General features: G+C 35.5%; 3 protein-coding genes across 3 annotated transcripts; 1 reads left to right on the top strand and 2 right to left on the bottom strand.

Annotated features, from left to right (window-relative positions):
- Positions 1 to 1,977: 1,977 nt before the first annotated feature.
- On the top strand, positions 1,978 to 7,080 carry LOC104891657 (purple acid phosphatase 18). The gene is made up of 5 exons (XM_010677380.4): positions 1,978 to 2,270; positions 3,876 to 4,544; positions 5,766 to 5,954; positions 6,036 to 6,124; positions 6,560 to 7,080. Exons 1-5 carry the CDS (start codon positions 2,121 to 2,123, stop codon positions 6,777 to 6,779), a joined length of 1,317 nt encoding a protein of 438 aa, XP_010675682.2. The 5' UTR covers positions 1,978 to 2,120; the 3' UTR covers positions 6,780 to 7,080.
- A 113-nt stretch (positions 7,081 to 7,193) lies between these two features.
- LOC104891656 (CRS2-associated factor 2, mitochondrial) lies at positions 7,194 to 10,032 on the bottom strand. Its single transcript, XM_010677379.4, has 5 exons — positions 9,481 to 10,032; positions 8,444 to 8,571; positions 8,119 to 8,344; positions 7,911 to 8,038; positions 7,194 to 7,839 (listed from the first exon to the last, which is right to left on the bottom strand). The coding sequence occupies exons 1-5, from the start codon at positions 9,953 to 9,955 to the stop codon at positions 7,726 to 7,728; spliced, it is 1,071 nt and encodes a 356-aa protein (XP_010675681.2). The 5' UTR covers positions 9,956 to 10,032; the 3' UTR covers positions 7,194 to 7,725.
- Positions 10,033 to 11,736: 1,704 nt separating this feature from the next.
- On the bottom strand, positions 11,737 to 13,280 carry LOC104891655 (uncharacterized). The gene is given in 2 exon segments (XM_010677378.4): positions 11,737 to 12,530; positions 12,532 to 13,280. Coding segments are annotated over 2 exon segments (1,155 nt in total). The 5' UTR covers positions 13,084 to 13,280; the 3' UTR covers positions 11,737 to 11,927.
- Between the last annotated feature and the right edge of the window lie 687 nt (positions 13,281 to 13,967).

Here is a 13,967-nt window from a genome sequence, read left to right on the forward strand (position 1 = left end):
GTGATTATTGAGAATTAAGCAATCTCAGCTTAAGATTGAGAGAGAAAGAAAGAAAATAATAGGAGAGAAAAATGTTGTGTTGAATTAGAAATTGTTCAATTGACTATCATAGAGGAAAGTAAAAGCTATTTATAGTTGTAGTTATTACAGCTTATAACATAAACTAGTAACATAAACTAAATCCACTTATTTCTTTATTTAAGCAATAATCTTCATATTCCCCCTTCAAGCTAGACTTGTTGAGCAATTAACAAAGCCAAGCTTGAAAGTTAAATGAAGATGTTGAACTCCTGGCAGAGTTGTAAGTAGATCAGCAAGTTGAAAAGAGCTTTGAATATGTGCAATTTGAAGAAAACCAGCTTCCAGCAGTTCTCTAACATAGTGGCAGTCTCTCTTCAAGTGTTTTGTCCTTTCATGGAATACCGGATTCTGTGCAATATGTTCAGCAGCTTGGTTATCACAAAATATATAAATAGGAAGAGTAACATACACTTTCCAATCTTGCAAAAGACCTTTAACCCAAATAATTTCAGAGGTTGTGCTAGACATTTTTAATTCTGTATTCTGCCTCTGTAGAAGATTTGCTAGCTGCTTTTTGTTTTTCAATTCTTCATGAAACTAAATGATTTCCTAAGAAAATGCAATAGGCATTGAGGGACCTACTGCTAAACAAGCATGAGCTCCAATCTGCATCACTGTATGCAGTGAGAGATAGATCACAAGATGCTAAATAAAACAAGCCCATGTTGAATGTATGTTTGAGATACCTAACAACATACATAGCAGCCTAAAAATGGGACTTCCTTGGACAGCTCAAAAACTGACTAAGGTGTTGAGTATAGCATAGGAAAAGTTTGGTCTTGTTATACTTAGATATATACAACAACCTTCCTATAAGTTTTCTATATATTTCAGGATCATCCAAAATTTCACCCATTTCAGTAGACAAACCTAATCCTTTAGGCAAGGGAGAAGAGTCTGGCTTAGAATATTCCAACTTTAAATCTTTGATTAAGTTACTTCGGCACATTTCATCTAAGATTGTATTTTCTTATTACAAGTAATTAATACTCCCCCTATTAGAGGCAATCATGGGCCGGGCTTTGGCCAAATGAATTAAAGTGGCCCATTTTGGGCCAAAACCTCGGGTCGAGCTTTGGACCGCAATTCCCGTGTTAAAACCCGCTAATTCGAGTCGGGTCAAAATTTAGCGTAATTTTTCATATTTATGTTGCCCGTGCCTCGGGTTTTTGCCCAAAAATCGGAGTGGGCCAGATCGAGCCCGAACCATAGGTCGAAAAATAGCGTCCAAAACTTGTCCATTTTCAAATCGAGCCCATGTTGATCACGTCTACCCCTGTATACTTTGGGAATATAAAAAATTAAGAGGACATCATTTAGTGTTATGTTTTTGCTTTTTATATTGCTTTTGACCAACCAGAATTGAGCTTAGTGGCACATTAAATGTTATTGTCCCTTAATAATGGAAATTTGACAACTATTTTAGAACTTTCTAAAACGAAAATTTTCACAACTATAATAGAAGGGAGGAGGGAGTATTTGTTTCACTTTAACATTAATCCAACTCTGCAAAGAAATATATTGCTCTTCAGTTTTTAAATCCATAACTAATTTTTATTACGAGAAAATATATTTCGTGGGGTTGGATAAATGTTGAAACAATTTACTTTTTTATTAAGAAGAAGTGGTCCAGACCCCGTTCGGGTTTTAATAGGCCCGACACTTAAGAGTTAAGAGTAAGGGAGAAAGATAAGCCAAACCCACTACTTGGTATCAATGTTGAAACATAGCCATAGATAAGAAATAATAGGAAATGAATTAGAGATCAAGTATTCAAGTTACCTTAGCTCATTGCGTGTGAACCTAACTTACCGACATCAACTTTTTTTGGTTTGGCTTCCTACCATGACTTTTTGTTCTCAATTTTTAACTTTCCTAAACTACAAAACCAAAATGACAAAATTGGTCTCATCTCAAAACCAAAAACGACACTCACACATACTCCCCAGAAAAACACTTCAACCACCTGGCCATTATTTACGGGGGATCTTTTCTCTTTCTCAGAGCAAATCATTCAAACCAAAATAAAAATACCAAAAATGGGTTGTCAAAGGTTACTACTTCTACTTATTATAGTAACACTAACACTCTCTGCTTCATCTTCTTCTGCTAATCATTACATCCGACCAAAACCTCGTCAGCTTCTTCACTTCCCATGGCATAATCGTGGCTCCTCCCAACCTCAACAGGTCATTTTATTATCCATCTTTCTTCTTTCTTCATAAATTCAACTGTTTGATAATTTCAATGCTTTTCTAAATCTTGGGTTTTATTCATATTATATTGTTCTGGTCAAAATTTTCAATTTGTTGCTTCTTTTTTTTGTTGGTTTTTGTAGAAATCTTCAATTCTTTTTGTGATTGTTTGTAAAAATGTCTACTTTTAGGAGTTGATCTTGCACTATTGGTATAATGGATTGCAAGTCACTTTCTTTCGATTGTTATGTGTTGGGAAATAATTCTACTTTTATGATCTCACTTTGCTTAATAAGCAAGACAGAGAAGTAAAAGGAAATTGTCAGCTACTCAGCTTGCTAGCAAATGATTAGATAAATATAGTTTGTGTGATGGGTCTTGATTTATGGATCAAGAGAAGGATAAAACTTTGATGCAAAAGTATTTTTGATGAACTAATATTTCTTGAATCTTGATTGATAATATACGCAGAATATTCTCTTTCTAGGTTAGTAAAATACTTATATGTTAAGATATTATATCTTAAACCTTGGAAGAGAACCTCTTACCTATATTGTCTAACATTTCTTATCATGAGCCAATAATTTTAGGATTTTTTAACAAAAATAATACAAACTTTTGCCCGTTCTCTCGCAATAATACAAACTTTTGATTATTTTTTTATAATACAAACTTTTGATCAAAATTCCTCTAGTAGGGCAATCAAGTTGTTAACTTGTTGTAGGAGGTAACAAGCTGAGGACTGAGGTGGTTCAGGTGGATGGGGGACCTACCGGAGGAATTTTGATGTAAAGTTTGTATTATTAAAAAATAATCAAAAGTTTGTATTATTGCAAGAGAATGGGCAAACGTTTGTATTATTGTAGAATCCATAATTTTATTGTCCATGTTATCACTAATAAGGAGTTGTATTCATTTTAAGAGGAGTATGCTTAGAATTGATATATCCAATTAGTTTTGTGTTTGATGCATAATCACATAAAGCAAATTTTCAGGGATGTAATACTTGTAAGTTAAGAATCTAAATAGGGAATTTCATGAAAAAGATGATTTTCTTTTTAATTTTAGGGCGGCAATTTCTCTTATTTATCATGGTGTTATCTTGTGTGATTGGCTGAACTCGTAGTTTGATTTAGGCTGTACGGGCTTTGTTTTATGCAATTATAGATGGGGGACGAACAAGTTTATAAGCTCTGCTACATATTGTAAAAATGCAATGCAGAAATGATGTTTTTCCCTGCTATTTGAAGGAGGTAGGAAGGAAACAGTCATGCTCGGTTAATTTGTTGGTAATCTAGACTCATTACTCTTAATTGCGAGCTCCTTAAATCATATGGCTGACAAATTTAAACACTTTTGTTACTCCAAACATTTGGGCTCTATCGCCTAACCAAATATTCAATTTTTTTGAATGAATAGAGTTTCGTATCTGCTAGTTTGCCCCATGTATACAAGTGGACTACTGGAGACATGATTGTATCATGGCTCTAGATGAAGATTATCTTCAATATTCTGTAAAAGGAAAAAATGCAGGGTTTGAGGCTTCTGAAGTACATTTTAAGTGGTAAAAATTCTTGAAGACATTTTTGTGGCTTTCAGGTACATGTATCGTTGGCAGGAGACAACCATATGCGAATCTCATGGGTTACGGATGATTCATCTGCTCCTTCTATAGTTGAATACGGAACGTCACCAGGACAGTACTCTGCAAAAGCTCAAGGAGAGAGCACTTCCTATACATATCTCTTATATAGCTCAGGGGAGATACATCACACTGTTATTGGGCCACTGAAACCTGGCACTGTATACTTTTATCGTTGTGGAGGGGAAGACCCGGAGTTCCAGCTAAAAACTCCTCCAGCTCAACTACCCGTTACTTTTGCTATTGCTGGTGATTTAGGTCAAACAGGCTGGACAAAATCAACTCTGGACCACATAGATCAATGCAAGTATGATATGCATTTGCTTCCAGGAGATCTTTCTTATGCTAATTACATGCAGCACAGGTGGGACACATTTGGTGAACTAGTTCAACCACTCGCTAGTGCAAGGCCTTGGATGGTTACACAAGGAAACCATGAAAAGGAATACATCCCTTTAGTGAAAGATAGCTTCATATCATATAATGCACGATGGAAAATGCCATTTGAGGAGAGTGATTCAAGTTCCAATCTTTATTATTCTTTTGAAGTTGCAGGGGTCCATGTCATCATGCTCGGTTCATACACAGATTATGATGAGTATTCTGACCAATATGGTTGGCTAAAGGTTAGCCTTCTTTCTCGTTCTTGATCTTTCTATCAGACAATTTTGATCTTTGTATTGTTGATGTCTCTACTAATCTTAACTGGTTGGGGATCAGTGCAGTCATCTAGATCCCTTGATCCACAACAGGGTGATTGTTGTTATTGTCATGTATTTATGCCGAATCTTTCTTGAAAATTACTCTATTTGCAAAAGTTTCTTAAAGTTTGACATGTATGGTGCATTGATTGGGATAGTTAGTGATCCCATTTTTAGGAGATGTTTGAACAGAAAGGAGATTGTTTTGAGTTGACAATTTTGAGTTCGAACTCTGTGTGTATATCATGTTCAAAAAGGAGACAAATGATAGTAATTCAGGATCAGTTGTTCCTGATGGGTCGGATGGTGTTTAGAAGGTGTTCTTCTCTTTAGGAAGATGGTTTTCAATACCATTGGTTTTTCATCTCTCTTTCATTTATTTAGTTGGGATTTCAGAGGCAAAATGTGGCCCTGTAATTTTTTACCCGTCACACTTCATCTTTCCGATGCCCAAGTTTGACGTTTCCTGATCCGGACCTTACTGGTGGCAGATTTAAAGTTCAAGGATGTGGGCTTCCTTATACTTGGAAAGTATTTGGTTAGGAGAAAAAAGTAGGTTTCCCTTCTTTGTTTGATATGGCTTGTAATGGATGGAAAATATAATTCTTCCAAGGGTGGTAAATTGTTCTCCTGGTTTGCAAAACCATCTTCTTTCCCATCTTCCATCCATCCTCTGCCCTCAATTTGCATTTATTCTTTTCACTCTACCCAATCAATGCAATTTACGTGTTTTATATATATATATATATATATATATATATATATATATATATATATATATATATATATATATATATATATATATATATATATATATATATATATATATATATATATAAGTGTAAGTGGTGAATCTTCATGGTACTAGCGCCATCTAAGGGGGTGGGGAAGGTTCCTAGTTCTCAGTATTATTTGACAAATATCTTTCCATGTCTAACTGCTGAGTGCTGATAGGTTGGCAAAAACTATGCTCGGGGCTGCCTTGTTATTTTATAATTTAGTGGGGGAAACGTCTTGTGTAGCCTTTTGTTTTGTTGATTGTATGTAATGACTGTTAATTGGAAGAAAGTGGTTTGTTATAGACTGGATAGTATTTTGTATTCTTTATATACCTTTGACATTAATTTACCCATGGTTTATCTACAGGCTGATCTTGTCAAGGTAGACAGGAAAAGAACACCTTGGTTACTAGCTTTGTTTCATGTGCCTTGGTACAATAGCAACGAAGCTCACCAAGGTGAAGGAGATGGGATGATGTCAGCTATGGAACCCTTGCTCCATGCTGCTGGTGTTGACATAGTGTTTGCGGGGCATGTGCATGCGTATGAACGCTCGGTATGACCTATCTTATAGGCTTATGTGCTGTAATTCTATGTAAGAAATTTTGGCACTAAGTTTTTGTTGATTTGTTGACAGAAACGGGTGTTTAGTGGTAAATCTGATCGCTGTGGTGCTGTCCATATAACCATTGGTGATGGAGGGAACTCTGAGGGTTTAGCTCGAAGGTGTGTGCCCCTGAAACTTCTGCATTTGTACTTTAAGCATATTTGTGTTTTACTTGTATCCTTGGTGATTCCTCATGTAAATGAAGAATTACTTATCTATCTTTCAGTCATTGCACTATAACTTCTAATGATTATAGACTTGTAACTTAGATAATATACTTGAAGCCTGAAGGTAACTTTAACTAGTCCATTAGTCTGCATACTTATTTCCTCAACCTTTTAGTCCATACATGGCTTCGAAGCTGGTATGGACTTCTTTGTTGGTAGAGTATGACTATTTGGCTAAATTTTTGTCTCATGAGTCTATCACGAGCATTTTCGTTAGTTTATGCTGTGGGACCCACTATCTATCTACCTCTTATTTACCCTGCTAAAAAGTTCAGGAAAATAGAGTTTTTCTTGTTTATACATGTAATTAATTTTGATGGACTTCAGGTATAAAAATCCACACCCCGAGTGGTCAGTGTTCCGAGAAGCGAGCTTTGGCCATGGAGAAATCCAGATAGTCAACTCATCTCATGCTGTCTGGAGCTGGCATAGGAATGACGACGATGAGCCAGTTCAATCTGATGAGGTCTGGATAACCTCATTAGCTAGCTCAGGATGCCTTGCAGACAACGCACATGAATTCAGGAAGTTACTTACACAAACGTAGGTCTGTTACAAAATAGCATCTGTTTCCGTATTTCTATCATCAGTTAGCAGAAAGCCATGTAGATATCATCATCAAATCTTGGTGTTTGTACCCTGCAAAAAGACGGTTATGGAATTTGTTTTATAACCTCTGCCGTCACTAGAACTTATGCCGTTTAGGTCCAGAAGATCCTGTATCTTGCTTATGTACTTGAATTTTTATCCACAGCAACACTAACAATGTGTTTGTAACTGCATAGTTGTAATCTTAACCTTCACCTTTATAGTTATATATATGTATATTGTTGTTCTTGATATCAGAAGTTTTTTCTGTATATGGGAGATGTTTCAGTTATTCGTCCAAAGCAGGCTACATATTAGTATAACATTTATACGAGAAGTTTGTACCAACTTGTGACTGACAAGACTCAAGAACTCATTCACAAACACTTGCAATACTTTTCTTCCAACTTTCAATATCCTCCACAAATAGAGGCAATGTACTACAGCCACTTTATGTTGACAATGGCCAGTCTAAAACTCTTTTTTGTAACTAACATGGTACAGTCTAGAGCATGAGAGGAAATCACTATGACTACAATAATCTTTCACTACAATTTGTTGCATTGTCATAGATTTATGCTTGTGCCAAAGTCTCAAATATATTGATCAAACATCAAATTAACTTCGCTTGGTGATGCAATGAAGACGAGAATCCTCTGGAAGTTGGTCCTCATTTCCAATCATCTCAACCTTCCCAATCGAGTACTTATCAGAACTCGGAGCAGCAATGACCAGAGCTCATTGTCATCGACGCCTCTACATAGACATATGTGCAATGATGGGGCAGCTTCAGATTTTTATGACAAATGGCAGCTCATAAAAGAGGAACTTTATGATTTTGATAATCTTCCTGTTCGATATCTTTCAAGACCAAGTGTAAAAACAGAGGGGTTCTCATACGACATCTACAAACTCGGTAGTTCAGTTGAGCAGCTAGCTTGATTGTCTTGGTCTCTCTTTCCTCTCCACATAATAATTTGCTCCTCCTTGAACAAGATTGGGACACATGGTACCAGTTCCTGTAGATTTTAAAAGAACATTTACAAATGAACTTGAGAAAGAAGCCAAACAGAAGCAAATATATATTTACCCTTAGCTTGACACCAATCCTTTTGCAGTCACTGGTTCCTACATGGGTACAATCCAGTCTAACCACCACCTCAGTCTCGAAGGCATCTCGCACTCTTTGCACGACATTCACATACACACCATTCCTGGCTAAGACAGCATTTCAATCAAGATTTTTTTAAGCTATCCACTAATACATTATCATCTAAGAGAACAGAGATATGACATACTGAGCTTCATGAGTGCAAGAGAATTGAGGCCTTGGTTCCTCAATTCTTTCGTTTCTTCAAACGTCAAGCCATCAGCAACATTCTTCACAAGCTTCGGATATATAGGAGCACGAGGCTTCCAAAGCATATGAGGAATTACAGGTCTGTTCTTGGGATCATAATTCCTACCCCGATATAAAAGCAGAACATTAAGGTGACGGTAGATGACCTTTCCACCTGATTTGTCCTAGAATAAGCCCAAAAGCATAAAATCAACATATATGAATAATTAAACGATCAAAATTTCCCACCACAAAAAAAATAAATAATGCTCACAGATCAACACCTCAAGGTGAAAGCAAACATTGTCCATATCAAGAGTTGGTATTCCCAAGCATTTAATCCTCACGGCCTCAGCTCTCCGCCAATGGTTGTGGATGTCATCCAACATGTTATGAGTAACTCCGTCCTTCCCTAGCCCCCCAAAGAGAAGGAGTCAAAAATAATACAAAACAATCAAGCCATTTTCAAGCAAGTAAACTTATCCTACGGTGGACGCAAATAGAGCACATTCATGATTCATCATTCACCCGGGCATGCCATTCATCATTCCCAAGTATATTTTTTGCTCATTTATTCATTTTCAGCTCTCTTTTGTGTATATCTTACTCCTTTGGAGGATTTCAAATGAGGAAAAAAATATCTTGGGTGGCACCATGCTTGCAGTACACACCCGAGTGTATGATAAAAGTTGGTATGCAGGAGCCATTACAATGCTACCAGCCTACACATTGTGATTACATAGCCATGACATTGTTGTAATTGCATTCAATTATGCTGATCACAAAGCTTGCAAACAGCAATAGTTTTGCAGTGTGGTGGTGAATCTTTTATACTTAACTATAATCCTCCCTCCATTTCATTTTAATTGTTACACCTCGATATTTTACACTATTCACATATTTTACTTTGACCATCATTTGTGATTTATACGCGGATGAAAATATAGTCATGTAGGATCTTGTTAGATTCTTCATAACATATATTTCATTAATATGTATTTTTTATAATTTTTACAAATAGAAAACTAAAAGTATATGTTTTCAAAGTTTTGCATTAGGAGTAGTAAATTAGTAATGCATAGATATCCCAAATTTCTTGTCAAATAAAAGCACATTATATGGTGTAAAAATTGAATGATACAAACAAATTAGATAAAGTAACCAATTATCCACATTAACTCCATTACACACAAACATAATATCACCAAGGTGAGACCGTCTCGCTATTTATTTTAAATAAAACCTCCTTGTTAAGTTAAAATAGTAAGATAAGACAGTCTTTTAAACATCGAAATTACTAAAGAAGAGAGACAAAAAGTACCAATATTGATCTGACGAGCACAATCATTGTGGCGATACTTTTCCACTAGCTCATCAACCTCTTCTTCCAACAACGGCTCACCCAAGACATGTTCTTTCTCTTTCTCCCATTTTTCTCTCTCCTCTAATTTGTCCCCGCGAACCGGAGCATGCGTCCCGGTCCATTTACGGTCAAGCCGGCCCGGCCCAAAAGGAGAAAATTTGGGCGGTTCGCGGAACCCAATGGGCTGAACCGATGGGTCGGATTCGGAGTAGGAGTAGCGGAAGTCGAAGGGTAGGTCGGAATTTATAGGAAAGTTGAGGGTATTTTGGGAATTTCGTGATTGTTTCTGTTTTTGTTTGTCTATATTCTCTTTTAGGGGTTTTGGGATGAGAGAGAAAGGAGGGTCATCGGCGTCAGTGGAGAGAAAGGAGTATGATTGGATGGAGAATTGAGTTAGAGGGGAAGGACGACGTCGTATTAGGAGCTTTAGCATTGGCTATGTTACAGAGAGATTTAATGCTTCAGTTCAGGTTGAAGAACGAAGGAATTAATTTTTCAAGGGTTGGATTTTTTAAACACTTTAACAATTTATAATGTGGGCTTTAGTTGCTGGTTATAGGGCTTTGTTGTGGCCCGATTTATCATGTTTCACAATTGACATATTAGTGACTACTTTTATAACGAGTGCGAAAACAAACAAAAGATCATATTGGAGTTTGTGATATAGTTAACATAGACTTGACTTAGTTTGTTATATATTGGAATTACTTGTAGTATAAATAGAAAATACATTTTTGTAATACAATTTTTCCTACAGAATATAACAATAATAACTAAATGTAGTTCTTTGTTTACTCTCTCCTCTCTATCTTATTTGTACATGAACTCCAACTACGACTGCATAGACTTCTTCTCCTTCGTTCCTCCCTAAACGACGAATTATAACAGGCCAATTGCATAATAATATATCGAAAAATTATTCATAAAGTTCATTGTATATTTTTCTTCTGTTTTTTGAAAGCCAACAAATCAAGGATGATGTAAATATTTTGTTAATTGAAAATATAATGGTAAAAGATGGTGAATTTGTATATTACTTAAAAATATAACCGTATAAAAGGATTTACCATTTTTAATATCTCTCCTCTTTTTTATATAATAGAAATTTAGTACTTTGGTGGTGCACCGTGCACTATTAGGTATTTAGGTGATCCACTAGACCACTACTCACTAGAGTTGGCAAAAGGATGAAGATTGCAAAAGAAACGTAAGTAATTAGGTAAGTGATAACTTTTGAGGACATGATTTTTGGTTCAGTGGGGGAAAGATGTGAGTGGGGCGTGATAATCAGGCATGGCTTATTCAGCATTTTTGTGACAAACACAAAATTATATATCTCTTATGATTTAAATACACAATCTACAATTTATGTTTTTCCTTTTGTTTGTATTAAAAACTTTAATTTATGAGTGTGATAGTATATTTAGTCAATAGTTCAATACTATAGGATGTTATTTTGAGTTTATTACGAAAATGTCACTTAATGTGATATTGTATACATCTCCGAGATTAATGGGTAACTACTCAGGCAGATTAATGGGTCACTACTCAGGCTTATTCATTGGCAACAACCAAATTGCAACAGAGATGTAATAAAGTATGTCCATCTCAAGATTGAGATTAGGTAAGCCCACGATCCCCAAAAGATGGAGGGGACGGCATAATAATAGTCCACTAATCTATACAAATATATTAAAAGATGTGCGAAAGAAAGTCTATATGTCATGTAATGAAAAATAAGAGTTCAACCATCAATACACTCTGATTTTGTTGTCCAATATTTCAAATAAAATATGACGAAGTCTTGCAATAATTATAATTAACTGAAAAGACTTAAACAAGTATATACATCTCTAACACTCTTATTATGTAACTTACAAGAGAATATTGATGTCATATTCTCTTAACATAATTCCTTTTAAAGTATTGTTCAAACTCAGACCTTTTAATATTTTTACATATCACGTCGTGGCGTGAATTTTTCAATTTCTTAATGGACCAAAAATACAAAAAGTAGCAAAATAAATTATGAAATTTAAAAATAATAACATATTTGTTTATTGTAACTAATCTGAGGCATCACCCGGGCAAAAAAACTAGTTATGAATTATTGTATGATAATGTCCGCTTGAGTAATCTGCACTTTTCCTTTTGAAGAGAGCAAAGGAAAATCTCAATATAAATATGAAAGTACATGAATAATTCTTAACTTTTTTTTAACAAGAGTGAGGCATAATGGCTTATGTTATACTCCATCGGTTCCATAAATCAATCTAGGATGCCATGCATGGTAGATGTAAACGTTCACTGCCTCATTCTGCAAGAATGAAGTGATAAATATAATAGGAACAGAAGTCAAGTAAACAATATTATGGATTACCAACAAACAGGTAGGTATAAGAATATCATAAAGGAGACAGCTTCTTTAGTGCCTCATCCTTGCATCGTCTCTGGTCTTCAACCATGGACTCAAACACATCTAGTAAGTTATCCAGCCCCTCCAACTCCTCGCTTTCGCCTAGTGCCTTCAGAGCATACACAATGCTCTCAATAGTGGACAAATATCCGGGCTTAGGCTGACGCCTAACTTCACTAAACATGCTCAACTTCTCCATATCTAGCCTCACAGACGGTAAAATTCTTAGCCATGGATTTTCATTATACATTCGATTTGCTTTCGACCAAGTTCCGTCCAATAAAATCAAGTTCTTCACCTCAAAGTCGATAGTCTCAGCCGGTACTGCATTTTGGGCTGGAAACAGAAGTGCTGATCCTGGAGGAACTGTGATCCGAAACTCTTCAAATTGTTCTAGTTCTACACTCCCACTCTTCTGCTTCTTTTGCAGCTTCTGCACCACAAATCCTCTAGCTAGTGATTCTAGAACCTCTGGAGAGGCAACCAAATCCTCAAGATTGGGTGTTTTCCCTTCATCTTGCAGCTTCCATTGATGAGAAATATTGCTTATTCCACCATATTTACCAACCGTTACACTCAGTAAAGCTTCAGGATTTCCTTCCATAGCATCTCCACTCACATAAATTATCACTAACACCAGTGATTTCAACATCACATTGCTCAAGCAATTGATCATCGTTCTTATCAAAATCGACGATTTCATCCGTAAACCTCTCAGAATCCGAAACACCAACGAACCCATCCCCTAAATCAACACCAGAAACCTGATCAAAACCCCCCTCCCGTGATCCTTCAATCGCTAAACTTCCATTACAATCCAAACTCTCAGAAGCATTTCCACAAACACTTGACGTGCATTCTTCTTCCAACAAATTAAACCCATCATCATCTAACACCAATGGCTGAACATTAAACTGAGCATCAAACTTAACATCAGTGACAGTATAAACATCAACATTTTTGAGACCAAGTTTGGCAATTTTAGCAGAATTAAGTGGGTGTTTTCTCTCTAAACTATGCTGGAGAATTGTGAGATGAACTTTGTTGTCAAAGTTTGGAGATTTAATGCGAGTGCAAAGACAGAGGGAAAGAGGTTTAGAACAAGATAGGCAAGTGGGTCTTTTGGGATTTTTTTGGGTTTCCATCTTTAACTTCAAGGTCATAGTATTTTGGAAGAAACACGAAATTGAAATTCTGTTGGTAAAAATAGTTGAAAATTTGTTGGTGCAAATGCAATGTCCACTCGAGGTTACTGATCTTATTCCGGACATTAGACATGCTTCCATTTTGTATTGTGAAATTTAGTAATTAATAATTATGTAAGTTTGTTGTATAAAGTGGATGGTTAGGCTACGTACATTATCTTTTGTAATCTAGAGCTAATCTAGCTTGTACATAGTTTTACTCTTACAAGAAATATTTATAAGTTAGATTAGTTCTACTTGACTGCATAAAATTAAACAAAATTAATGATACATAGTTAATGGTTGGAGCATTATGCATTCATGAAGTAAGTTTGGAGGTAATATGTGCAATTTAAAGAGCTTGGATACAACCTAAATTTTCAAAAAAGTACAAGGGTATAATGTCGAAAAGCACAAAAATTAGTCAAATTAATACTTTTTTTGGGGTAGATTAATACTTACGTACTATAAGTAATTTTTGTTTTGTCATTTTTATGCATATTTGAACATAAATTTGGTTAATCAACTGTTAGTATGAAAAAAGTTAAGTAATTTACTTGATTTGTTGAAAATTGAATTTGTTTTCAAGTTTTTGCGAAATTATTAGCAATGTGTACAATGAGTTAATTGATAGTAACAAGGTTGAAGCACGTGTAATGCATGGATTTCTATGAGATGGTTCCTAGGAAAAACTTTCCTTATTAAAAGATAATATATGTATAATCCAATAACTCATTTCATTTTGCTGCAATGTCTTTTATTTTTGTTTCCTGTCTTAAAATAGAACTTTCTAATTGTTAATTTATGAGGATCGCTCAATCAATCTCTTAAATTACCAAGCAATA

This window comes from Beta vulgaris, chromosome 4 (genome assembly GCF_026745355.1).
Source record: "Beta vulgaris subsp. vulgaris cultivar EL10 chromosome 4, EL10.2, whole genome shotgun sequence".
NCBI lineage: Eukaryota > Viridiplantae > Streptophyta > Magnoliopsida > Caryophyllales > Amaranthaceae > Beta > Beta vulgaris.

Bases quoted from the DNA above. Each gene is read 5' to 3' on its own strand.
- LOC104891657 (XM_010677380.4), top strand. From the start codon at position 2,121: ATGGGTTGTCAAAGGTTACTACTTCTACTTATTATAGTAACACTAACA. The intron at 2,271-3,875 runs GTCATTTTATTA...TGTGGCTTTCAG, and splicing joins GCTCCTCCCAACCTCAACAG to GTACATGTATCGTTGGCAGG. The intron at 6,125-6,559 runs GTGTGTGCCCCT...GATGGACTTCAG, and splicing joins TCTGAGGGTTTAGCTCGAAG to GTATAAAAATCCACACCCCG.
- LOC104891656 (XM_010677379.4), bottom strand. From the start codon at position 9,955: ATGCTAAAGCTCCTAATACGACGTCGTCCTTCCCCTCTAACTCAATTC. The intron at 8,345-8,443 runs GTGTTGATCTGT...GGCTTATTCTAG, and splicing joins ATGTTTGCTTTCACCTTGAG to GACAAATCAGGTGGAAAGGT. The intron at 8,039-8,118 runs GTATGTCATATC...ATGCTGTCTTAG, and splicing joins TCTTGCACTCATGAAGCTCA to CCAGGAATGGTGTGTATGTG.